This window comes from Alexandromys fortis, unplaced genomic scaffold (assembly GCF_014885135.2).
Source record: "Alexandromys fortis isolate MF-2015 unplaced genomic scaffold, M_Fortis_MF-2015_v1.1 scaffold_176, whole genome shotgun sequence".
NCBI lineage: Eukaryota > Metazoa > Chordata > Mammalia > Rodentia > Cricetidae > Alexandromys > Alexandromys fortis.
In genome coordinates, this window is record NW_026068070.1 from 1611048 (window position 1) to 1637490 (window position 26443).

The following is a 26443-nucleotide window of genomic DNA, read 5'->3' on the forward strand; positions in this document are numbered from 1 at the left end:
AAAGACTCCTAAACTTCAGTGTAGAAGTCATCCATATGTAAGGCCAGAATTCATACCGTCCTATGACCTAAATCATCCTTAGCAAGAAATATAATTTAAAATGGCTCAACATCTGTTGGTCCCCAAGTAAAAATACATGTTATATCGGTTTTATCCTCTTCACAGACAGCAGCCCCCTATGGTTTGTTACAAATAAAGTTCCAGGGAACAGACATTTGCCATTTGGAATCATGTAATTGACAAGGAAACAGACCACCTTAGGCTAAGGTTAGCAGACACAAAATGTAGAGTTAGCTTCATGAAGCAAATGCAGGATAAGATACTTAAATAAAAAATTCTATATTTTATATAACTAAAAAAAGATAAAAGGAGATTACAACACTTTATGATTGTCTGGGCTTCTCAATAAGAGACTCAGATCTCATAATTGAAGGGAAGGCCTTAATGGGTGCATTGGAGGGCTTCTCAGGCAGGGGTGAGTAGAAAATTGTAAGAGAAATCTGAAGAAGTTTCTGAAATGAGTTCAGAGAGATTAGGCAATGGAAACTGTAAGAGAGAATGGAATAAGATTCAAATGTATCAAATAGAAGAGATTAAAGATAATTGCATAAAAGCAATATTCAAATAAGTCATGGCCAAGAACTTTCCAGAATTTGTGATAAAACTAATTTTAAAAATAAAGATGGGTAATTGAAATTAATCAGCAGCTAGATGTATTTTAAGGAAACTTCAGGATATTAAAGATGGCATTAAGTCCAACGTGCGAGAAAGAACAAATGCCTGTGAACAGCATCGGCAATTGGATTCCACACTAACAGCAGTGGTAATGGAAGCTACACACGGCATCTACTGATAGTCAGGCGCGGTCTTCCATTTTGCTAGTTTGCAGGTAACCAATTTAATGAAAGAAGCATGAGGCAGCTAATTTGCAAGAAGATTGACATGTGGAAATGGGCGTGCTGTTGAGTTGCCTGGTTTGAATACGGGCATAGGGTTAGAGCATTCTGCATAGCCAAACTTCAGCTAGAAGCCGTATAGTTCTCTGCCTTGAAGTACTGGAGTAGGGAGGTTGAAGCACCACAGTATACAATGGGAGAAATCATTAGAAAGGATGGAGTTATGGAAAGGAGAAACCTCAAGTTATGTGTGAAAAACATTGAGTAGTGACGCCAGCGAATCCCTCAGCTTGGGCCAACAGAAGTTAAAAGAGAAATCCTCAACTGCTTAGCACTGGAGACAATCTAAAGTTATAATTTAATTAGAGTTACTTCCTGCTTTGAGACAAGAGACACCTGCAGCTTGAATGATAGCCTAGGATTTACAACATAGACACATCAAGAAGCAGAGGAAAATAAACCACACTCAGAAAACATCTCTCGTAACCATGTTTAGAACACAAAGGGAGGTATGTTCATAATGAAGGAGTAGATTGGGCACCTCGGCATAGAACATGAAATGGTTACAGAAGAACTGGATGGAGATGCTAGAGCATGAAAATGCGATATCTGAAACAATAAAAATTAGTATGTTCAAAGTTTTACAAGAAAATCACTGTCGATTTAGAAATTTAACCTTTGCTTCCTAGTTTTACATGAACAAACACTGAGAAAGTTCATTCCTAATTGCCCCATCTAATTTTACAAAGCGCACTTCTGGGTAGGAAGGGTGTGCCATACATACACACGTTCCCAATAAGTTCTCTAGAATCTTTACTTGTCCAGAGTAGAAATTTAACAATGTAAGACATCTATGATGAGGGCTGAAAAGGACATCAGAGGATTATAGGAAGCACATATTAAAGGATAGAAAGGAGGTGGGTGGGGAGAGGAAGGAGGAGGAACTAGGATTGGTATGTAAAAAAATAAATAAGTAAATAAAAGTTTTGAAAAAGAAAAGTTATCCAGAAGTGATCTACAGCTTTAAGTGTGTCACAATAAAGTGTTTGTTAAACCAAATTCTAAAGTATACCAAAGAGAAGTTAGGAAGAGCATGGGAAAATATAGCATCCTGTCCTCGTTATAGGGATCTGAGATGGTTGTATTTTTGTTTAGTTTTTAATTGTCAGTGTGACAATACCCATAGTAATCTGGGAAGAGAGACCTTCAATAAGAAATCGCCCCTATAAGATAGGCCTGTCCTCATGTGTGTCAGATTATCTTGATCAATAAGTGTGCAAGAGGGCCCAGCCCTCAGTGGGCTGCATCATCCCTAGGCAGGTATGTCTGTGCTGTATTAAAAAAAAAAAAAAAAAAAAAAAAAGCTACCTAAGAATGAGCCAGAGAGCAAGCTAGCAAGCTAGCCTTGGCTTCTGCCTCAAGCTTCTGCCTTGAGCTTCTACTTCGACTTTCCAAGAGTGATGGATTATAATGTGGACATACAAGTTAAATATGCATTCTGCCCCTTGGTGGCTTTTGGTTAGTGTTTTATTGCAATCACAGAAGCAAAATGGAACAGCAGTCAAGGACCCACATAGCAGAACATACCCACGGAAGAACCAGGGCTCCTCGAGGGACCTGCGGGATGGCCTTAGTTGTTTGATGTGAAATTATATGTTACTCTTTACTTCTTGGCTATCCATCCCTTTCCAGCCAAAGGAGAGACAGCAGGCAGAATGTGTAGGAGTTCTTACCTATTTATCTCTTCCCTCTCCCTAGCCTCCCTGCATTGTAAAAGACCCAGGGACATCATGGGCTGTGTCTGTCAAAGACTTACTGATTCATGAAGGTTTTTAAAACTCAAAACGGACTATCTATAGCCTACTTTCTCCTCAATAGCTTGGAAATAGCCACCCTTTCTGTGGCATGTGATTTGTTGGGTATTTTCTGACTACTGGAATACATTCTTCGGCTCTTTCATTTTCTAGTCGTCGTCAACAGCTATAAGATGCTTGCTTTATTCGTACATGAAATGTAATATTTTCACCCGTGCAAGTCTCTATATGAAAAAAGTAAGGTGCGGATATTTTCTATGATATTTTAATGAATATGAAGTGTTTCCTTGTTGGAAGATTCCTAAAGCAGAGTTCAAAATTTGTGCAAAATAGCAGCTAAATCCAGTGTGTACTGTTTATTTCACATCTTCTTGTTTCTTCGTCTTGGGGAAGGGAAGTGCTATTTGCCTTCCTTTAGAACATTTTCATTTTATTTTTTTATGTTGGATTAAACTGTCCTGTAGTGAATATTGAAAGTTTCGAATTCATATTATTCTGCTATCTCTTCCCTTGAAGGTATAGTAGAAAAATGCATGAAAGAATGAAATAAAGCAAAATGAATTATTTTCTACTCATCTGACATATACTATGACTCACTCTGTGTAAACTAGCTAGCGAATAGTCCCAGGACTGTGCTACTTAAGGGTTTTATAGAGCTGAGTCAGCGGAAGCGAATGAATGATTGATTTCCGAAAGCTACCCTTAAGTAAACTTAATCTATTTTTGCCTTTTTATGTCCCAGGTACCTAAACCAGTAGATTATTCTTGCCAACCCTGGTAAGTATTAAAAATGTTTATATTACTAAGTTGAAATACCGTACTCCTAGCTCGAGGACGCCTTAAATGTGTGTGTGGTTGTAAACCATGCTCCATTTTCATTTGTCCTTGCTAAAGGCTTTCATGTGAAACAAAACACCATAATGAATTTGCATATTGCCGGCCGATCTGTATCATGATTGAATAGTGATGTCTCTGTGTGTACATGTGAATGCATGTGAGCATAAATGTCTGTAAAAGCCATAGAAAGAAATGGGATACATCCTGATGTATCTCATATTTTGGAACGAAAAATCTCATGAAGCAGAGAAAAAAAAAACCGATTATCTAAAACTAAGAATCACCTCAAAAGGATAGCATCTAAAATTGTGGTTTCTAGTGTAGAATAGGGGAATAAGATGTGCCCATGTTTGATTTGGGTCTTGTGTGACAGTCTTCACCTGGGAAGATGTACACACACGTTTGTCTACTTATCACAAAGAGGGAGGTTGTAGCAGGCCAGAGGAATGATTATGCCAGTGTCTGTCTCCGTGACCTAATGAGTTTTTTACTGGCATTTCAGACAGGGTTCACAAGGAACAGGGGTGATCACTTACAAAAGCGCCAACCCTGGGCCATCTTTAACAGCCTAGTAATTTCTTCTCTGTAGTTCAGCTATCCAGTCTCCTTTGCCCAGCATCTGTGTACTCCCACTTAGACAGGGAGAAAGGGGCCCTTGAGAAAATTCCAAGGTTCTGTTCCTCCCAGAAATGTGACCTTCAGCTTACCTCATGAGCCTCATGAGCCCCTCTCCCCCTCCTGGAGGGAATGTTCCAGCTAGGAGAAAACAGCCGTGTAACAGGTCTAGATGGAGCATATTTACCATGAGACACTGGCAGCAGAATCAAAGATGGCAATACTTGTTATTTTTCCAGGTATTTTCAACTTTAAAACTACATGTAGGGAGGAGAGGAGGGAGGGGAAACCATAACCAGGATGTAAAATTAGTTAATTAATTTAAAAAATCTTCATGTAAAAAGCAGAATAGCTGAGACTTATTTATATACTTATTATGTTATATATATATATATATATAGTGTTTTTATAAGCACTTGCCACTTTAAGTATTTTATTTCACATTGCCTGTGATAGTGTAAACCATTTCACATTTCTAGATTCCTGTGACAAAAATCTGCCCCAAATTCCTATGTGCAAGATATTATTGTCATTATTATTACTGAGGGAGAAAAAGATGAAGGCCATGGCACCAGTTTGAGGTAGCCTCAAGACTCTATCTTGCTATCAAAATATCAAAATACAAAACCTGAGCTTTTACTGGGTTGTATGTGTTTCCTTGATACTTGTTTCTGCTCCTAGATATGATCATATATATATTATCTTGAGGCTATATAGCACTAGTTCAGCGTGCAAATGTGGGTAGCCCCTCAATATGTAATATACATGATGTGTATCTATTTTCGATTACTTGGTTGTATAAGGAATTTGTCAAAAGGGTCAGGAAACATTCAGTGTATGGCATTACCCTCAACCCTCTCACTGACTCTCAGCACTTACGTTTGCCTCCCTTGCCATTATCCTCAGTTTCTGCTGTACTCTTCTTGGCTTCAGCACTGAGCTTGCCAAAGAAATTTGATGAAATTGGGAATCTTTGATACATTTTCACATCGCTGAGGACAATTTCCAAATTTTGTTACTGTGGAATCTAAAAGCATATTAATGACAGAAATAAATTTTTTTCATACAACTAAATTTTATGGTTAAAAGGTTGATCATTTTAGAGATAAAATGGATTTTATTAAATAACTCCGGCAGTTACCTGAGAACTGTCTAGACACAAGAGGGTAGGCAGGTTTGTACAAAGATTTTCTTTTTTAAAAGGTACTCTTACCAATATGTAAAATTCTGTTGGAAGTATAACCAGGTAGAATAACAACACTCCTAAAGATTAAAAAAAATCAAGGTGCCAAGACAAAGGAAATAACTTAAATATAGGAATTAATAAAGACATTGTAAAAGCATTAAATTACATTTTCTTCCTTTTGAGCAACCTAGATAGTTCATTAGAATTAAGAAGATGGTTTCATGTGAAATGTCTTCAACTTGGGAATAATTATCAACTACTCATGGAAACTTAGAATTTTAAGTATATGAGACCCAACAGCATCCATTTCTATTTCCTGTTAATTATTTCCATCTGAAAAGAAGGTTGATCCAGTCAAGTTAATATTGCTTCTATAAACCATGAAATAAAATAGAAAATCAGCAAGACTCTCCTCAACAGCCCATGCTTTATGCATGGAATGCTTGAAATGCTGGCTGAAGTCTGAAGGTGAAGACAGGGGAGCTCCTTGAAAGTTGGAATGTGGTAGATGCCAAGGCCCCTATTGCTTTTTCCCAGTGTCAAATTACCTGCCTTTTAAGGCTGCCAGGAGACTGTGTTGTTAGGTGTATTACATGGGAAAACAGAACCACACAGGGTTTTGACTTGGAAAAGCCAGGCCTAACAGAAGTTGGGGAGATGCCATCCTGAAAACCACTTATATTAAGCAAAGTCTTCATATCAAAGGTGAGAACCCTATTTCCTTCATATAGCTTAGGCACAAGGGCAGTTTCTCATGGGCACCTTCCTTCAATGCAGAAATGAGTGTAGAGAACTGTAAAAACTCAGTAAAAAATCCAACCCCCTAACATTTGGATGCTCCCCAGTCCAATTATCAGATTTTTGCCAAATTAGCAGACTTCTACACAGTGGTGTACTTTTGGACCTGCACACACAGGGCCCTCAGTTGTTCCTAGATTCAGTTTACTTTTATGTATGAACAAATGATGAAGAGAAACCAAACATTTGGGTAAAAAATTGCATTACGTGTATGACAAGTGTTTTATAGAAGGGATGATTTGAAAATGGGAAGCTTCTCTAAATTAAGTGGCATAAGAACTTGGGAAAACATTGAAAGAATTTCAGAAACATCAAAGAAAAAAGGTAAGATGCAAGAAACATTTTAAAAATTAGATAATTAGCATGAATTCTTGCGAGTACTCAACTTATAAGAACTCCAGAAAGAAAGAAAAAATGCTTAAGGGCATCAGTTACTAAAGAAATAATACAAAGTTTCCAGAGCTGAATGCCATGTCTACAATTTGGAGATGCTGCCGAAAGCATAAGAAAGTACTTTATCATTAACATTTTCTCCTATAGAAAACAAAGAACCCAAAAGTTTTCAAGGGAAGACCTATCAGGGCACATCCCATGAGTCAGAAATCAGAGGGAAATTAATTGGCAGCCAAAAGGTAATGATCTAATGCCATTTAATATTTAAGAGGCAAAATCATTTCTCACTTGGAATTCTGTCCCAACCAAGCTACGAATTAAGTATAAAATGAATTAAAATGAAGTATTTCCATAAATGCTTGGCTTCAAAGTATTGCATCCCAGACTCTATTCATAGGAAATCTAAGGATGGATTTTTAATCCAAGGCAAAGGAAAATGCAGTATCCAGGAGTGGAGCAGCAGGCTCAGAGGGCAGGAAGAAGCAGTTAGTTTAAGAGAGTCAGGGACTCAGAAGCCATTGGGTTAAGACTGAGAATGTTGCAAGTAGAATATATAACATTGAAAATGTATTGTCAGGGAGTTTATGTCAAAAATTTGGAAAAAACTATAATGGATAGAAAACAGCCTAAACCAACAAACTTTTGTGCTTACCTTTTTATAAGTCAAACATTTTTAACTATTACCCTGCTCAATATGGGCCTGATGATGGCTTGAGTTGACAGAAATTATAGAAAGACAATAATTTGTCACAGAGTAGGCATATGTCAGGAGAAAAGTGCCTTTCCTTCCTTATGATTAGAGTTCTGAGTTAAAGAATTTTAGTAGAAACACAATTATTTAAAATATCTATATAGAAACAAGGAAAAACAGGTTAAATATTTGACCCAGGACTTGGAGTCAAAAGACTACTGCTTTTCATTGTAGTACAGATTACCTTTTGAAACTATATTTTAATTATATCAGCACAAATTGTATATATACACATCCATTAATTTGTGGTGCTAGCCAGGGCAATAAGGATGCGGTAATCAGAATGATGGAGTGGGGGCTGCAGGTGCAGGACAACTCTTTAGACAGACAGGACGACTCTCTACCTGAATGACAAGATCAGTTGTGTTGAAAGAAGTGTGTGTTTGCACAGCCAGAAGGAAACAGACAGTCCCTAGATACAGAAGGCTGGAAGAGATAAGGCTCATGAGGTAAGCATGAAGCAGACTGTATTAGATCCTAATAGGACATAGGTTATCAGAACTGCCTTTAAAAATGAGCCATTGGTACAAAATGCCACTAACTCCCTTTTACAATTGGTGCCGGATTGCCTGCACCGGACTCCACAAACTTTTCTTAAATGTCTTCTGTGTACATTTTAAATAAATGGTGTCGTTTAAAGGCAGAAGTTTATACTTGAGTTTATGATTCAACATGTGAGTCAGATAATTTTCTATATATTAGTCATGAATAGCTTGAAAAGAACCAACCCAAATGTAGTTGCCTTTTGATTTCAATTACTCTGGATCTTTGATATTACTTGACACTATCTGGTATGCTTACATTTGATACAAGGGGTCATACAAAAATAATTTAGCCCAGAGTTTGGTATTTTACTATGGTGGTTATTATTTTAATGGACTTTGGCTGTGTTTAAGGCCCATATAATCTAGGGAAACTTGAACTCTGGTTTTCAAAAATACCTGTTTTTGAAAATAGTTCCCTCCTTACTGCTTGTTTCTTTAGAAATTTGTCAGATTATGAACTAATATAATTTATCTCACGTCCAAATAGTAATTATTTTAAAATAGTTTAAATTACACCGGAGTCTTTTTTAAAAATCGTTAAAAGAGATTTGATAGTATACATAAGAAAGGTGAATTTGTGTGTGTGTGTGTGTGTGTGTGTGTCTGTCTGTGTCTAATGCAGGGCCATGCCTCCCACACACAGGCTTCTTCCTATTTATTCCTACACTTCCTACAACTGTCCTAACCAGTCTTTCTGATCTAATAGCTTCTGATTCTTCCTTTGTTTTAGTCCCCTGTGTTTATTTGATGTTTACTGGTGCTTGCTGGGTCTTTAGGCTCTCTTCTTTTTGCTGATGTGTTTAGCGTATTAAAGAGATTTTCTGAATTGTCATTTAAAGAAATGTAATTAAAGCCATGACATATACTTATGTTTAGTCTCTCTTTTCAGATACATTTTTCCAATGTTTTGTCTTCCTGTATTTTCCCAGGTATGCTGGACCAATGGAAAGATTGCAGGCAGAGACTGAACTTATTAACAGGGTGAATAGTACTTACCTTGTGAGGCACAGGACCAAGGAGTCTGGAGAATATGCAATTAGCATTAAGTAAGTAGGACAAGTGCTTTTGGAGAAATAGATTTCCTGTGTTCAAAGTGGTGTAGGTCATGTGACACATACAACCCTGAAGTTGAAAACCAAGGTTCTAATTGCAGTAGAAATAATGCAATTATCTCCACAGTTCATTCGTACTAGAAAATATCTGTGAGGAAAACAGTAATGGGTGTTATGGGCTGCTAATTGGCATAATAGATTTCTTTCATAGCATTATATTTTGTTGATTTGATGTACGTGTATTTCTAGTAAATTCCAAGAATATAAATGGCTAGGTTTTGTCCTTTTTTTTGTACCCTCAAAGTACACTTACTAAGTAAGCACTATGATTAGTCAAATCCAAATCTTCTCTCACTTCAAATATTGGTTGTATCTTCAACCCACCTAGTAAATACAATTTGTTAATTAGCTGTCACCATTGTATTGGCATAAGTATATATTTTGTCTTCAGAATTAATTCCTATAACGTTATTGGGGCATGCCCTCTGGTAATTATTGATTTCTACTGATTAAAACCACATTTATATTCATAAGTTATTCATTGCCCACAGGTACAATAATGAAGCAAAACACATCAAGATTTTAACAAGAGATGGCTTTTTTCACATTGCAGAAAATAGAAAATTTAAAAGCTTAATGGTAAATATTGATTATTTCTTTTCAATCTGTGATTCCCCTTTTCTGCTGTTAAATCAGTTTAACTCTATAGTTTCTTAGCAATGTTGCCTATTGAAAATTATCTAAAGAGAATAACAGTGTAGGCTTTAGCAAACTCCTGACTTTCTAGGTTGAAGAATTCTAATCATGTTTTACAATGCTCAAATGGTATCGCTCATTGTAAATGAGGTTTCTACGTTTTAGATAATATTTTAGAGTCTATGCTACTCATGGCTCTTAAAGCGATGGCCAACTGAAGAATAGGTGTTTGGGTGTGTTGTCTCAGTGACAAATGATAAATCTCAAATCATTGCTATGTCATTCCTCCTCTTATGCCGTCTGTCTCTTCATTCAGCTACTTTGTGTCATTATAAATTATGGAGCAGAAAAGTTCTTACATTTAGGTGTATTTCATACAAAATGTAATATAAAAGTCAATTTGAAATTTGTTTATATTTCCTGCTATTATAAATTGTGTAATGATAGTTCTCATTTATTACATTAGATAAGCACTTGTAAGTTTCTATTTTTGCCATATACAACAGTTGATGTCACATAGAAATTTTTATTTTGAAATGGAAACCATATATGGTAGTTAGCATGTGTTTATTAATTCTTAAAATTCATAAAAATCTCAATCATTTTATTAGTAGGGATGGTGTGTGTATGTCATACAGACCATACATAAATATCATTATACACACTGCTTTATATACTGTTGTTTATATACAACAGTAAAGAAATCTTATTTTCTTAAAAGTGGCTACAAATCTATTTTTTCCGACTTAGATAGTCTCTTACACTAATGAAGAATTGAGATACATTTGGATACACAGGATACATTTGTAGTCGCTAAGATCTTTGATTAGCTTTGAGGGGGAAGCCTCATTGCTATAGCTATCAGTCGAATGATACATACTACACCTTTCAGGAATACAAATGAATCCGAATGAGGTAGGAGAAGGCTTACAAACTCAGCCAGCTTGAATGCCTTACTTAAGAATCATTTCAAGATAGAGATCGGTGCTTTCAAGAAATCGAAACATCTTGGGCTGAGAGAAAAGGAAATAGGAGGAAATCTATAGACCTAAGTGGCACGTTTGAAATTCAAAAGCAAAGAACAGGCAGCATGGCCATGCCTTAAAAAATGGAAACTCTTGTCAAATTGGTAACTGAGCTCGAGGCATCCTCTCTGCTGGAAGTAACTTACATCTGTTGCACCTATCAGGCTGGGAGAGAGAGCGGGGAGCGAGCTTGACCAGAAGAGGTTCTTTGTATAGTAAAAGCCTAGAGAGGCTGTGGCGAGTGGAGAGGATGAGCGACAGGCACAGCCCGGCATGATGAAAGCACGCGTGGAAACGCCACAGCTCTGCAAGACATGCCTGCAGAACTGCTTTGGGTGATAATGAGGCTTCTTCACAGTGTTACAGTTTAGATGACACTTAGAAAATGCTGCAGGCCCAGTGATGACTGCTAGCTCTCCAGACTTTAAAAGTAGCAAAGGGAGCTCCCATCAGAGAAGACAGGCAAGAAGGATGAAAGGAGGGGTCATTGGAAGGGGTCAATCAATTCAGCTTTGTGTCACTTGGTTCCGCCCAAGGAAGTCCTTTAGCAGGGAGTGTTAGAGATGATAAAAGCCAGTGCCACTATCATGAACTGTAGATCTTATAAGGCCATGATTATACTAAAGTGAATGGACACTCCATTTTAAATAATTTGTAGCAGAGACCATTAAAGTTTATTCATTGGTGTCCTGGAAAGGGAGGTAAGGGTACATGTCTCAGAGTTTAAGTAAGTGTCACAAAATCTGTGTATCAGTCACAAATGCCACTGTTAGGGACACATACATGTGCCTATATCATTTCCCTCCCTTCCTCCCTCCCTCCTTCCCTCCCTCCCTCCTTCCCTCCCTCCCTCCATCACTCCCTTCCTTGCTTCCTCTCTCCCTCTGACCCTTCCTTTCTTTCTCTTTCTTTTCTTCCACACCTTGAGATCTTTTATAAGGAAGCTCAGACTATAAAGGTTCCAAAGAGGTGATTGAGAATTAACAGCAAAACTAGTGAAACTAAAAAGAAAAGAAATCAGTTTAATGATATTTGCATAAAGAAAGAAAGGAAGATAAGAAACAAAAAACCTCAGTTTAAGCAGGGCCTTTTGCCAGGTTTAGTAACTTTCAGTTGCTGATGAAGCTGCTGAGCTAGTTGGAGTTAGCTCTCCTTTTTTTGTTCATGTGTTGAAGAAATTTAGTTTTAATTTTTGGAGATGTGTCGTCAATAAATTCAATAAACAGATAAGCAGTGGTATTTAGGTATTATAATATTTTTAAGTGAAATGTTTATTTAAAATAAAATTCTCTTACTTTTTTTTTCAAAAGACAGACTTGGATTCTAATAAAACAATTTAATAGAACAAGGCACAATATTTAAGGTACACATCACAATGAAGGGTGTATAACCTTATTTTTGAATCTTAAAAGACTCAGTCACTGTCGTCTTAAGATTCCTTAATATAAAATGACTCAGCTGATGTAAAATATCTTACGAGTTAGGAAATCCGTGTGTGCCAGAGAACTCAAGACAGTGGTGTCCTATAGACCTAAGCTGTGAAATGCCTCGTGGATGCTTGCCAAGAAGAGGTGTTTCATGTGATGGTAACAGATTCCTTTGGAAGAAGAGAGGAGGCTCCAAGATGTAGGAGGTGTCTTTAAGAAAATAAGGGTCATCCAATCTGTAGCAGGCACAGTTTATTGTGTTGGATTACAGTGCACAGTTCCCATCCCTGTAAACATTGGTATGTAGATTTGAGCCATTCCCCGTGAGTAGTTTGGTACCTCGCTATCTGTGTTACACTATGTTCTTCTGCATATGAATCACGGTATAGCGTGGAATAAAATATTTATCAGAAAGTATTCAAAACACATGCAGACCCGAAAGCTTATTTTAAATTAGCTGGTGTCTCACGGAGACGGCTGCATTTGGTACTCGGGACCAGAACTTCTTCCCTTGGGTTTCAGTAGCTTGGTTAATCAAGCTCTTTGTTTTTCTTCATCATTAAGTTCCAATCCTAAATGACTTTTGGATTCCAGATTACAAGGCATTAATTTTGTTCTGATTTTCATGTATGTCAGACAAGCCATGCCCAACCGCTGCTTGTAAGCCATCCCCATTGCCTGTTTCCTTGGTAATTGGAGTGATTGGCCCACGCTCATTATTTCAGGGCTGGATTGTTGACACTGCTGTGTCGACCCAGATAAGGGAAGCTTAGAGATTTCTTTTGTTTAGAGTCATTTTGTTTGCTTGTTGTACCTGAAGGTCAATGACTACTAAAGCAGGGGTGGATTAGACTAAACTACAGAGAGCATAAAGCCAGGAATGGGAAAGGAGCCCCCGCTGTGCTCCTTAATTCCACTCAGGAGCATCTTAGGAAGATTTACCTGCCTAAGACTGTAAAAAATGGAACTACAATATCATCCATGCTTAGCCAGGTATTAAAGACTCTCTGCAGTGTACTAAACTGCCTGACCCTGGTTCTTAGACAAGTCTGGGTTTTTTTTTTTCCTCTTTTTTTCTTCTCTAAAAATATTAAATGACTGAAAAGTCCCTTTTGGTCAGTTCAATAATGTAATAGTTTATAGCCAACTTCACGTTAATGTTAATTAATAATGATTTAGAGCAAAATTTATATTCTCTCATAAAGTTAAATTGAAGTTCAAAGCTACTAAACTACGATATCCATTTCAGATGTGTACTTATATTGTCAAGCAAAACAGCACGTCTTAATTGAAATGTAAAGACTAAAGGAACAGCTTCTTGGTCTCATTGTTATCAGTGTTGCCATCCGCAAACACACAGTTTTCCTTAAGCTTTTTGTTTCATTATCTAAAAGTGACTGATTATATTTTTCGCTCAGCCCAGTTTAACTTCTGAGCTACTGTTGCCAAACCGTATCAAAAATCAGTGTAATATAAATGCTGTATCCTCATATTGGTAGCCGTTTCCAAGATCCAGCTTCTATTTGGTGTTTTATTTTGTTTGCCCTTTGTTTTTAAAGGTTAGGCAATTTCTGCATCCCTTTGTTTAATCAAGCACTCTCATTCTCTGGGCTCAAGGGAAAATACATACATAAATGCATACATACCCACACAGACACACTTTTAAGTTATAGAATTAATGTATACGAAGGCTTTAGCATCTTAAGTGTAAGAAAACAGAGTTGCTGGTTCATCATAGCAAATATCCTTTTCATCTGCTTCCCTTTTCTGTACTTATATTTGCTATGTATTAATAACTTGATTAACGAAAAGGACTCACTCTGGACAGATGTAAGTAATACATGGTAAATGAAAACAATAAAGAAAAAAGAAAAGGCCAGGACTGCTCCTAGGTATGGTGGAGGAGAAAGTTTATTGTAGGTAAAAGGGAGAGCATAGCCAGAGGCAGGAACATCTGGGAGAATGCAGAGGGGACACAGCCCTGAGCCATGTGAGGGGTAGAGAGGGGAGAGGGGAGAGAGGAGAGCCAGAGCAAGAGGCCAGGAGGGTAAAGGGTGGACCAAAAGTGGGCAGGTGACCAAAATGACTAAATCATATGGGGAAAGGCAGCCCAGCCCCTGGTCTGGAGAAGTTTAGAATGAGGGAGTGTGGTAGCCCAGAAGGGTCATGTAACAGGTAGAGGAGACTGAGGGATGCAGGGAGAACCTGTGACCTATGTCCACTTTGATGTGTTAATGGGCACCTCAGCCATTTGTCTCAAGTTTGAGACCTAACATATTGACTGCACTGTACACATGTTGGCTAACTTTGCCAAGTTCCTTGTGCCTATGGTTTGAGGCTCATCTCATGAGGTTCTTGGGTTAAGATGTATGAAAAGCCACATAAGGTCTTGTTACATAGTATAATGGTAGCTGCAATGATTATTCGTATGTACCAGGCATGAGCTGTGACCTGTATGTACCTTTCATTTTCAAGGTGTGGGAAGTGAAAGAAGTACCTCCAACTGCTCTAGTTTATTAATGGTACAATGTAGTGCACAGCACATCATACTTAGATAGAAGAAAATAAATCATTGGTGATTTTGTGTGTGTGTTTCGAGTGGATTCTGGCCTGATCGATTTCTTTAAGGACATTTGAACTTAACCACTGAGTAGATGTGTTGGATCAATTGACAATGTTATTTTTTTTTTTCAAGTAATGAATTGCTTTCTCCATTCTTTTTTAAGAGTGCTGTAACAGAAACATCGAGTAATTTATTTAAAGTAATTTGTGTTTTATTTTCATTTCAACTATTTATCAGCTACTTTATATCTGTCCCATTCAGCTGCTGATAGTATTTTCATTATGGATTGTTATTTTATTTCAGTTCATAGTAGAGAGATTCAGTATAGAATTCAGTAGAGAGATTTGTATAGAATCTGAAGCCCAGGTACAGAGAAAAAAGGTTTTCCTGAAGATTTAGTTTGAAATATGGTAGAAGTTTATATTAGACTTTGAGATGTTTACGACACATTATTTCTAAACAACAATTAGAAAGGACCACCTGTTGCCCCTGTGAACACTGGGTGACACAGAGAGCTGAGATGCATGCTAACCCTTCATCAGCGTAAACCAGGCAGGATGCTGAGCGGCGCTCAGCGCTTTAGCAATGTTTCTCTTCATCGTGGAAACGGATATGTAGGATTAAGTTTGTTTTTCTGCTAAGTTGAAAGAAAATGGGGGAAAACAGAAATTGCTATACAGTCAGGCAGACAGATGTTCCTTTCATCTTTCTTCAGAAAGGCTCGCCTCTCTCTAATAACAGCAATAATTGCTACTCTGAGATGGAGGTTTAGCGTGGCTTCTCTTCAGTACCACATCTGACTGAAGATAAACATGATGCTCTCGGTGCCTGAAGAACAATATAGGGTAACCGACGCAGATAAACGTCTCCAGTAAACAGGGCCGTGTCTGGGTGGGAGTGAGGTTTATCCAGACAGCAGGCCACGCTCTCATTCACACATTCATCTATTTGGGAATGTTAAAATGATCATCCCTGTGTTCTATGTAATTATGCATGAGAGAACAAAACTATCAAAACCTCTCTTGAATCTGCTCTCTTAAAGGAACTCGTGGAGTATTACAAGCACCATTCTCTCAAAGAAGGGTTCAGGACCTTAGACACGACGCTACAGTTTCCATACAAGGAGCCAGAGCATTCAGCGGGACAGAGGGGTAATAGAACAGGCAACAGCTGTGAGTATTGTAAATTTAATAATTTTTTTTCTTTCAACTTTGGATCACTTAAGGAATAGAAGCAAAATAGCATTAAACATCTTCATTCTGAACTTTGAAAAATAGCCAATTAATATGCTAATGGGCTGAGCAGACACCTTTTATTTTTTGGAGCCAAGCAGAGTCATGAGGACCAAGAGGTTCACGAGTGTGTCTAGTTATCAGTTTTTGTGCCAAATTAAAAATTATATGTGTGTTAAAATAGCCATCAAACTGTAAGCGATATGTCAATGTGTAAAGTTTTATAATTTTCACTGGATTTTATATTAGCCATGCTCTCTTTAATTAATATGTAGCATTTGTACTATAATGCTTCTTAAAAAGTAGTATCCAACAGGGCTCTTCTAGAGTGCCTCGAATCCCATCTCTGCTGATGCTCCTGTTGTGAGCCAGCATTTGGAAGGATTAGCATGTTTTGTCAATGGTTTTTAAACTATATATTGGTCGTTATTTTAAAGAATGTGTTTTGTACTATAAATCGGCATTAAGGATGACTACACACAAGCACACAGGCATACAACTGTATGGCTGTTTCAATGACTTTAAGTCATTAACTCACTCTGCCCCACCATTTCATGGGATGTAAACTTCCCAGACAGTGACACAACCTACAAAGAAAACACTGTAAGAGAAAAATGTAAAGAAAATACGTTTTTACTCCCTTGTTAAGTAATCTTCATAAAAAAACAAATGAACAATAAAAACTACTTTGGGCCAAAATGAAAACAATTTGATTACTGTTAGAATCCTGAATTTAGCACATCTGGAAGATCAAGGGGTCGTTCTAAAAAGGATCTGCACCTGTGTAATATAACTTGAAGTTTATTTCTCCTTAAAGACTTACACTGAAGGAAGCTGGGTGATGACTAGGCTTTTAGCCTCAGGACAGTTCCATGTACTTCAGAACAATATGGAAGCCATTTGTCACTCAGCTGAGGGGTTGTTTTTGGATAAATTTTGTAAGACTTCATGGTTGTTCTCATAGTGGTCATTGACATATGTCCAAACCCATGCCGTAAGATGAATATGAATGAACTTTGTACTGGATGCTTAAATATCTTTGTAATTTTATCCAGATTAACAGTTTTAGCTCTTTGTAGCTCAAAATTGCTTGATTATCAGAGATTCTCACACAGACTATATTTTTCGTTCCTTCAAAATGGATGTCTAGCCTAAAAAGTAGTTTTGCTGCAAATTTCCTAAACGCCTATCCAAGTATGACTTCTGACCTCTTTTTACACGACACCTCCTTTTAGATAAGCATAAATTTAAACCCTTTCCTCTTTTTCTACCTTTCCAGTGAATGGGCAAAACACAAACTGTAGAGGAAGTAATCTGCATGTGTAATAATACTTGAATAGTTTACTTGATTCTCCAGAGCCCTGTGGAGCAGTGAGGAACAAAGAAGAAATTTCCAGAATTAGGAAGATCATCAAACCACTATATCTATGGCTTTTCTTTTTCTATGACCAAATAATGGCAAGAAGCCACTTAAGAACAGCTTATTTTGGCTTGCAGTCTGAGGGGATATGGTCCATCCCAGAGGCTATGAAGAGTGGCAGGTGATCCAAAGTGGCAAGAGAGGTGCTGGGTCCCCCACCTCCTAGTACCTCAATAGCAATTAGAGAATTGACATTAAGTGGAACCAGACTATAAAAATCAGGGCCACCTCCAGTGAGTAATTTCCGCCTATGAAGCTTCCAAATGGTGCTGCAAACTCTGCTTGCATGGTGCACACTCGCTTTCAAAGGGTTGACTGCTTATATTTGTAGTTCGCAGAACAGCCTGTGTTATGCTTGGATGCTTTGTCTTGCTAACTTTATAGCAAGCCTTGGTTTAGGAGTAACCCTTAATGAAAACACCACATGGATTTTTTGTTAACATGTTGTGCTTCCTAGGATGTGGGGAAAGAGAAATGCTACATATTCTTGAGTTACTTGAGGGTGTCTTCAGTCTTTATTTCTGATTCTCATAGCCTTGGTCATGGTGCTGAATATCTAAACGCAATGTTCACCAAGCAGCATTGCTTTAAGATACAGATTTAGTCCAAGATCTAGTGTCTTCATTACTTACAAAAAAGGAAGTAGGATACAGAGCAAGTAGGGTAAAGGACAGAAACTTCTTGTGCTTTCCACAGAGGTGAGCAATGAGCTTCCCTTCTCACTAGTGAAAGTGACTGACTAGTAATCACTGCAATTGTAACTTCTATTGTTACCTTGGAAAAGAAAGGCTTGGCTCATTTTTTACATATGTAAAGTATGGTAAAAATATGGCAGAGTTAGTATATGCAGATATGGAGAAATCTGTAGGAAAGTGCTGATTGGGAATCAAAGATGAGCTCATAGTATTGGGCGGGGACATTATATAATAAGTTAGAAAGCCGTCCTGTGTTGTAACTCTGCTGTCTACCAGGGTGTCAGGGCAGTGCTGTTTTTTATTGTTGCTGTCCTTTTAATAGCTTTAATGCTCTCAAAAGGAAAGAAAAAGAGAAAGGAGAGGGAGAGAAAAGAGAAGAGAGCACTCGGGGTAATGGTAAACTGGTTTCCCTCCATAGAACCTGCAATGATTTGTGAGAAGATAGTATGTAGATCTGTGTATGAACCCCATAATTATCCAAAATAGCCCTGAGCAATCTGACTTTGGTTGCTTTGGCTGTATCTGTGCACCTGGGTATTTGAAGGACACGGAAACGGCTTTTGCCTGTTGTACTCTACAATGAGTATTGAATATTTTCAGTCTGTTCTCTTAGGAAAGTGATCCAGTGTGAACCTCTGCTTTCCCATTCACTCTTTGATTGGAAACTGCACCGTGTTCTTGGAGAAATCACATCCTAATTTTCTTTCTTTGGATGCATGGGAGGAAGTGGTAGAGTGTAATTCTGAGGGATCATTCCGCTAGCAGAAATGCAGGATTTCCTACTTTTTGGTTTTTTGTTGTTGTTGTTGTTTTGTTTTGTTTTGTTTTGTTTTTGATTTCCTAGTTTTTAACATGGAACCAAACCTTGAACATTTCCCCAATGTATATTTATGGAGAATTAAGGTAGTACCAGAGTAAAGTCACATTTTTTTAAGAAAAATTTGCGACCACAGCTATATAAGGCAAAAGTATCTGTCATGATAACTTATCGGGTAGAAAAGGAAAAATACCACCAATATCTCAGCCAAATGATCAAAATTAATATCACCAGAAATGGGTTATTAACCTGCACCACTTTGATGCTAGCCCCACTTTGCAGCTGCAGAATCTCAGTCCGACCACGTGGAAGCATCAGATAAACAGGGATGGGAAGGCATTAACAAGGAATCAGTCTGGATTTGTAAAATGTCAAAGTAATTAAGGGCAAAGCCTGAGGAAGCATTTCAGATCAAAGGCAAGCGAAGAGCCATGATACCTGCACAGCAAGGGTAGAATTCTGACTAGGGAGGCAGCATGTCTATAGCAACAATCAAACATTTTGTATGTGCTGTTTATTATTTATGTGACTATAAAGGGTACGAGTAGGTCGATCCGTGAAATTTGCATTCTATAGATGAACTAGCTAGGTTTGTATCAGCACCATTTTCTCCTTCTGATAATTGTTCTTGGGCTAGAACAGCGAATATCTTTGGAAGAGAAACATACTGAGGTATTTGACGGTAAGAATGGGTTGTGTCTTCAGTGTGTACTCAGATGGCTCAAAGACAAGCATAGACCGGCAAAGCAAACATGGTAGGATGTTAATATTTGGGTACTGTGAATGAATTATAGGAGAAGTGTTTGTGCCGTTCTTGTCTCTTTCCTAAGTGAATTAATTTAGAATTTAAAATGGTTGATGTGCAGATAACCCTATCTGCTGGCCATGTCCAAAGTATCATAGGAAGGTAGCAGGGGCTTATTTTTTCTGGCTCCAGGTGCAGAGGAACCTGGCCACTGATTTGGAGCTGTATAGAGCACCTGTACAATGAGTTCACAAGTAAAGTCTTGCTGAGATCTCATTCTATGTCCCCATACTCAACAAATATTTAACACTTAACATGTGCCAATCCTTGCGCACTACTATTTAGCTGGAGCTACAATGATAAATAAGACAATCGGGGAAATGGAGGCACACACTGAACAAGACAAAAAAGGTAATCATGGAATTCAATAAACCTTCTGACACCTAAGAGCATCAGTGTCACTGGTAAGAAGGGCTTATTCAGCCTGTGGGTATGGAGCAAGACTTTTTGAAAAATGTCATTTAGGATAAACTTAAGGCATTTATGAGGGTGGCATCATATGAGGTGGTGTCCCCCAGCGATTCCACAGCAAAGTAGCTTTGCGAAGGTGCTATACTGCCACTTTATATGACATCCACGCCACTTGCATTTATTAATCTCAATATTACATATCATTGCTGTCTTATTCCTGAAATATCCTGACAGTTTTATTAGTTATATTGCAATACAGTTAGGGTTAGTATTCATTTAAGCTCCCTAAACATGCACTTAAGATAGTTGCACTTTCTGCCCTTCTAATTCAACACAAGCATATCCACCCACTCTCATTTTATGACTGCTTGATTTTATGCTCTTGCTTTTGTCATCTTTTTCACTGGTCATTTTGTCTTTGATATCTGATTTTATTCTGATAACCTCAATATAAGCTTTAATCTTACCTCAGTTTCCTAGGACTGCGATATAGATTACCACACAATAACTTGAAGAAAAAAAAATACAAATTACTGTGTGTTCTAGAGACAAAGTGAGTGGCTAAAGTCAAAGTATTACCCATGTATCTGTGGTCTCTGGATGGCTGGGTGATACTTGGTGTTCCCAGGCCTGGAGATACGCCACTGTAGTCTGCTGTATCTTCATCTCTCCCTGCTGTGTGTCCTCATCCTTTCACCTAGGAAAGCCATGGCCATGGAATTTAAAGCCCTCCCTAGATGTTTTTAGCTTAAGACCCCTAACATCTACAAAGAGCTCTCTCTCTTTTAAGAGTAAAATTAGATTCTACAGCATCAGACTGGAAATATCTTTATATGGGGCACGAGGGGACTATTAGACCCATGGTAATCTCATAGTGTTTATTCTTGCTATTCTCTAAAATTTACCAGACTAATTCCAGTTTTTATTGTTTCAATGGATAATAAAGAGGCGTTGTATTATTGGCGCCCATAAGCCATATGATGCAGATGGGCATTCTGGGAGAATCTGGTTTCAAATCGGTGAAGTACAGCATTGCCACCATGAAATGCACCCTTCTCTCGAGAGGAAGCACTGTGAACATGTTTTCAAACATCACTCCAAAGCCATTAGTCTGAAACAAGGCTGTAAACACTCAGTGTAGAATGTAAGAACCAGAGAATGCTATCTGATGTTCAGTAATTTGTGAGTTAACCGAACATGACATTAGTAATAACCTTGTATATACATCAAGATAACATCTTCAGTGAAGCAGTCCACAAGCTTCAGCCCTGCAAAACAAGCGCAAAGACAAAACAAACGAACAAGAAAACACGATGAGAGGTTTCTCCTATCAAACGTTTCTCCACAGAATGATGCAGCTTCGGGATAGTCCCTTACAGCAGTACTTCTCAGCCTTCCTAATGCTGCGACGATCCCTCGGGATAGTTCCTTATGTTATGGTGACCTCAGCCGTAAAATTATGTAGTTGCTACCTTACAACTGTAATTTTGCTGCTGTTGTGAATTGTAACGTAAATATCTGTAGTAAATGTAAATATGCAGGACATCTGACATTCGATTCCCGGGCTCGACCCAAAGGCTGAGAAGCGCTGCCTTGGAGGAGAGCATTCGTTTAGAGTTCCCTAGTTTATGTCACCACACAGCACTGCCTCTTGGTTTAAATCCAATGCTAGGAGCCTTAAAAGAGTCAGTCGGTGTGAAACACTTTGAGGACTGTCTGGCACGTGGGCAGTGTTGGATGCCTTGGCCCTTGCAGTCACTACTGCTGTTCCTGACACCACTTCCATATGTCCCATGCTGTTAGGCTGTATGAATTTTTGTGTTTTCCTTATTTGGCAAATTTTAAAACACTGGTGAAGGCCTTCTACTTTCCCTGCGTACTTTGGTCTTCTCCCTGGGCTTCAGCTCAGCTCCCCCACTGTGTATGCTATGTGGATAAGTTAATTCTAACATTCTACTGAAGTTTTTGTACTTTTCCCCATCACTTGTCTTTAATATCCAGAGATGATTCAGTTCTCAGGCAACTGGTCAACCCAAACTGTACACCATTATGATCAGGGCAGGCTGGGATCCCCTTTTTATTTACACATTTTAAGAGCTTCACTGGCTACTCTAAGACATTTTTCCTCCCAGGGTGATGACTCCAACAATTAGTAATCACTTCTGGGATCGCATGAGAGCATGGCTTACAGACATAAATTCTGCAAATTTGGATAACCTCATTCAAAGCTATCTTTTTAATATCATGTGGCTCAAAAAGCAGTACTTGTCATTCTTAGCAGTTCTTATCTTAGCAATGTCCAATCTTAGAAGCCTTATTCTAAATTAAAATTTGACCTCAATGTAGCTAACACATGTAGTAATCATCCCATATTGAATACATTGCACTTCTGTGATAGCCCTGATTCAAGGATGCTTGTCTAGTAGTTCTTGCCTAGAAAAGATGCACATTTATCAAAATTGAGGAAAATTTTATTTTTCTTTCTAAAAAAAATCCATTGGGGTTCTAGCTGTGCAAGTCAATACTGAGAGGGTTTTTTTTTTGACTTGATACATTCCACTGACACACTGCTCATGCTACTGTTTGCACATGAAAACAAAACAGAAATTAACTCTGCAAGCCTCTTCTGTCAGCATTTAGAACTTGATTGCACTGTCAGGGTTTCCATATTTTCCTCCTTTCCTTTCATTCATTTTTTTCTCCACATTCAGCATTTATCTATTTACAGCTAATCTGTAGCACACACACCTATTGGGTGTTACACAATACAGCCTAATGCCTTAACAACAAGTATGAATGCTGTAGAGTTCTCCCAGGGTCTAGGCATCTCAGACTTGCCAGCCTCGTCGGCTCTGCAGGGAGCGTTTTGAACAAATACCTTTATTACATTCTTAGAAGGTGTTCATCAGTCTTTGCCTGAATGCTGAGGTGACTTCAGACCTAACTACCACATAAATCATTCACATTATATCTTGAACAAAATTAAGTGTTTTCCTTACATTAGCCATAAATATGGCTCAGTATAACTACTATATATTTTTTCAACTATGAAGAGTAATATATATATATATGTATATAAAACCCTACTGTACTATGATAACCTCAGAGCACGCTATAAAGTAATCTGTGCATTTAAAATAAATATCACAACCTTTTCATCAAGCATGCTGTTTTCCTTTCCCTACTGGGTATCTTTCTTCTACCCTCTTTATTTTACCCCTTATCACATGAGTAACTAGCAGATATCTAACCATCCTGGCTGCTGCCCTCTGAATACACTCCAATTTGTCAGAACTTTGCACCATACATTTTGGTATCATTTGACTTGTTTACTCATTTTTTCCCAGTACAAGAGTCATTCTTCACTGGAAATGGTGCTGTGTGCTCGTAATCTCAGCACTTAATAAGCCAAGGCTGGAGGACTGCCTGGCCTGTATTGCCAATTTCATGCTAGCTAGGACTATATAATAGGCCTATTTACAAACAAACCAAACCAAAGAACTAAAATATTCCAAACAAAAAGATAACAGCCAGAACTATGCCATTAGTTTCCAATTGATTTCCGCTATCTTTTCTCCGTAAAGGGTACAGTCTTGCAGACTCGAATTAACCCAAGAACTTATTTTATCTTCTTTGTAGTTTTTATATCCTGTCCAATATCACCCTCCATGAGTCATCCATCCAGTCCTCATGCAGACCCTGCTCCCAAGCAAACACTATCTAAACTGCTGGGCATATAGAGCAGTGAATGAACACTTTCTCTTGTGGAGTTTATGTGCCAGAAGGAAAGGCAGACAACGGGTTGGAAAATAATTATCTAGTGTTAGAAATTGAGAAGTGATCTGGAAAAATAACATGACAAGGTAGTAGTGATGCGCCTTGTGCCAGAAAATGGTTTGGGCTTTTAACTGGGCTGGTTGGGTGTTGAGCAGAATTAGAGGTCCCTTAGCCACGAAGCAAAAAGATGGATTAGCAGTTCTTATTCTACCAGTTGACCCAGGCTAACACCAACTACTGGCCCTAAAGCTCTCCTTTCTAACAAGGCCATTGACATGACCAAAAGATTCTCTTCATTATAAGTTCCTATAAATATACCCAAACCCTATCTGTAAATAGAGCAGCTACAACCTGAAACTTCCATCACTGAGTGTATAGAGCATTTGTGCTGACTTAAGAGTTACTGAGAACAATTGGAGAACAATAGGGCATTATGTTCTCTCGACTTACTAAATTGCCTTCACAATTTAATCAGTGTCAGCCAGTTGTATTCTCAAGTTGTATGTTGTTCCTGCGATAAGCCCTGTTTTCTTCCTCATTGTGTGGGACTATGGTTTGCATTCATGATTATCAAATGCCAGGGCAGGCTTCAATGGGACGATCACATTTGTGTAAAACTCTCAGGAGTGTAAGAGAGGGAGCAAAGGGTACATAGGAAGAACATGCGTGACATAAGCAGTTCCAGAAGGACAGGGTCGTAGAGGAGGACTATTAGGAAACAAGGTACAAGACGTGGGTGAGGCCAGTCCCTATGAGATGCTTTCAATTTGATTTTGGAAGAAAATGGGAAGCCTTTGGAAGAATTTAAACAAAAGAAGAGGAAAGTCTGACTGTTTTCGTTTTAGTAGCATTGTTACAATTTCTGTGATGAGGAAGAACGGACTATGTAAACAAAGAAAGATGAAGACACATTAGGAGGTTCATCCAGGTGAAAACCAGATGGACTGGGACCAAAATGTAGTCACTTGGGTGACAGATTTGGGATCTAATCCAGTAAACTCAAGATATCAGATGTGAACTGAAACAGGAAGAGAAGACTTGAGGATGACATTAGGATTTTGAATCTGAACAGCTAAGAGATTGAGGGTTTTACTTTGTCTTCTAACTGGACTCTGTGAAGCCTGGCTTCTTCCGTGGATTCTCATTCTCCAGCAGAGTCTTTTCATATCTGTCTATGATTTCCATATGAGGCTGCTTCTTCAATAACCTGGAAGCTGTTCTGAAGTCAGCGGCTCTGCATGTTTGTTTTATTTTCTTAAGTATCTAAGTGTAGTCCTTGTGCCTTAACACACACACACACACACACACACACACACACACACACACACACACATATATATCAGCCAGTTATGTTTTAGGGAACATGAATGTAGGATCCAGTTCATATCCACACACACTGTATGCCTGTTAATAATCTGAATCCCCAAGGTGAGGTCAACTATCTGATTTTCCATAATGATTGGAAAGACCTTGGGCTACTTTCCTTGCTGATGTCATTATGTTTGCATGGCGCAGCATTGAATGCCATGCAACTTTTCAGTTCTTCCACTAATACCACACAAATCTCTTCTTTGTTGTATCTTTAAATTTTGTGTTCAGAGAGATTTGTTCAATTAGAAGTCAGCATTCAATTAAATGAAATTCATCTGAATTATCCCTATTTTTTTCCCAGCAACAAGACCTAAAATATATAATCAGCTAAGCTAGAGATTTTTGGTTTGTTTTCTTTGAGAGAGGTAAGAAACAGATATTTGGTTATATGTCATTGGATATCACAGGTAGTCTGCAAAAAAAGTCTGTGTTCTAAAATAATATTGGGGTAAAGGTAATAAATTTAAATGAATCATTCACATTCATTAAATTACCAGCATGTTTTCTGCTGTCAGGTCATCTGTACACAATCTTGGCCAAAAAAAAAAAAAAAAATCAAGCTTCCAAGACAGTTCATTAAAGCCTCTCATGAAGGAATTCGGAGTTTAAGGCAGCCCTCGGCCACTGCCAAGCAGTAATCACACATCATTGTCTTGATGAATACTGGCCCAATGCTCACTAAGATTTTGTGTCCTGTAAATTAATGTGAATCTATGTGCTGGTTAAAACTAAAAGTGTTAGATGATGCCTCAAGTACCAGAGCATAATTAACAAACACTTAAGGAAAAAGTCTGTAAAATAGATAATGGATAATTAGGTGTTAGTTCAAAAATTAGTTCATGACTTGATAACTCAAACCCTTAAGGAAAAGTGTTGATTGAATTCTGTTTCTAATTTCAATGTTCCTATAAATTGAATGCACGTTGGCTTGCACATGAGCCTTCATGGCTCCGTCAAGGCAGACCACGATGGTGTAAAACAGTTCTTAGTTACTACTTTCAGTATAGGTGTTGGATATCAAGTCATTTGAACTTTTTAAAAAAAATCTTCCTGTTAACCTGATCTTTTTTTTTGTTCCTTTTCCCTTTAAATTCAAATAGTTCTGTTTTCTGTGCTTTTATCTTCCCTGTCAAGACTCAGAGCCGTATGATATCCGCTAGCGACTAGCCACTCAGGTATTACGGCTGTGCGCAAGTATTCTGTTCCCAGTTTATTTAACAGATATCTTTGGTTTCTGCTAGAGAATTCTAAGATTTCAATCCTTATTTGTTGAACTTGGAAAGGTTGATAAGTAGTGTTATTATACTCGTCATCTTT

At 38.1% G+C, this 26443-nt stretch overlaps 1 protein-coding gene across 3 annotated transcripts in view; it reads left to right on the forward strand.

The window, feature by feature from the left end:
* Window positions 1-26443, forward strand: part of Vav3 (vav guanine nucleotide exchange factor 3) — a 303685-nt gene that overhangs the window by 266906 nt on the left and 10336 nt on the right. For all 3 annotated transcript variants that reach the window (XM_050120991.1, XM_050120990.1, XM_050120989.1), the window contains 4 exons: window positions 3453-3487; window positions 8765-8881; window positions 9439-9526; window positions 15641-15770. In XM_050120991.1, coding sequence (XP_049976948.1) covers window positions 3453-3487; window positions 8765-8881; window positions 9439-9526; window positions 15641-15770 — 370 coding nt within the window. The remainder of the gene's footprint in view (window positions 1-3452; window positions 3488-8764; window positions 8882-9438; window positions 9527-15640; window positions 15771-26443) is intronic.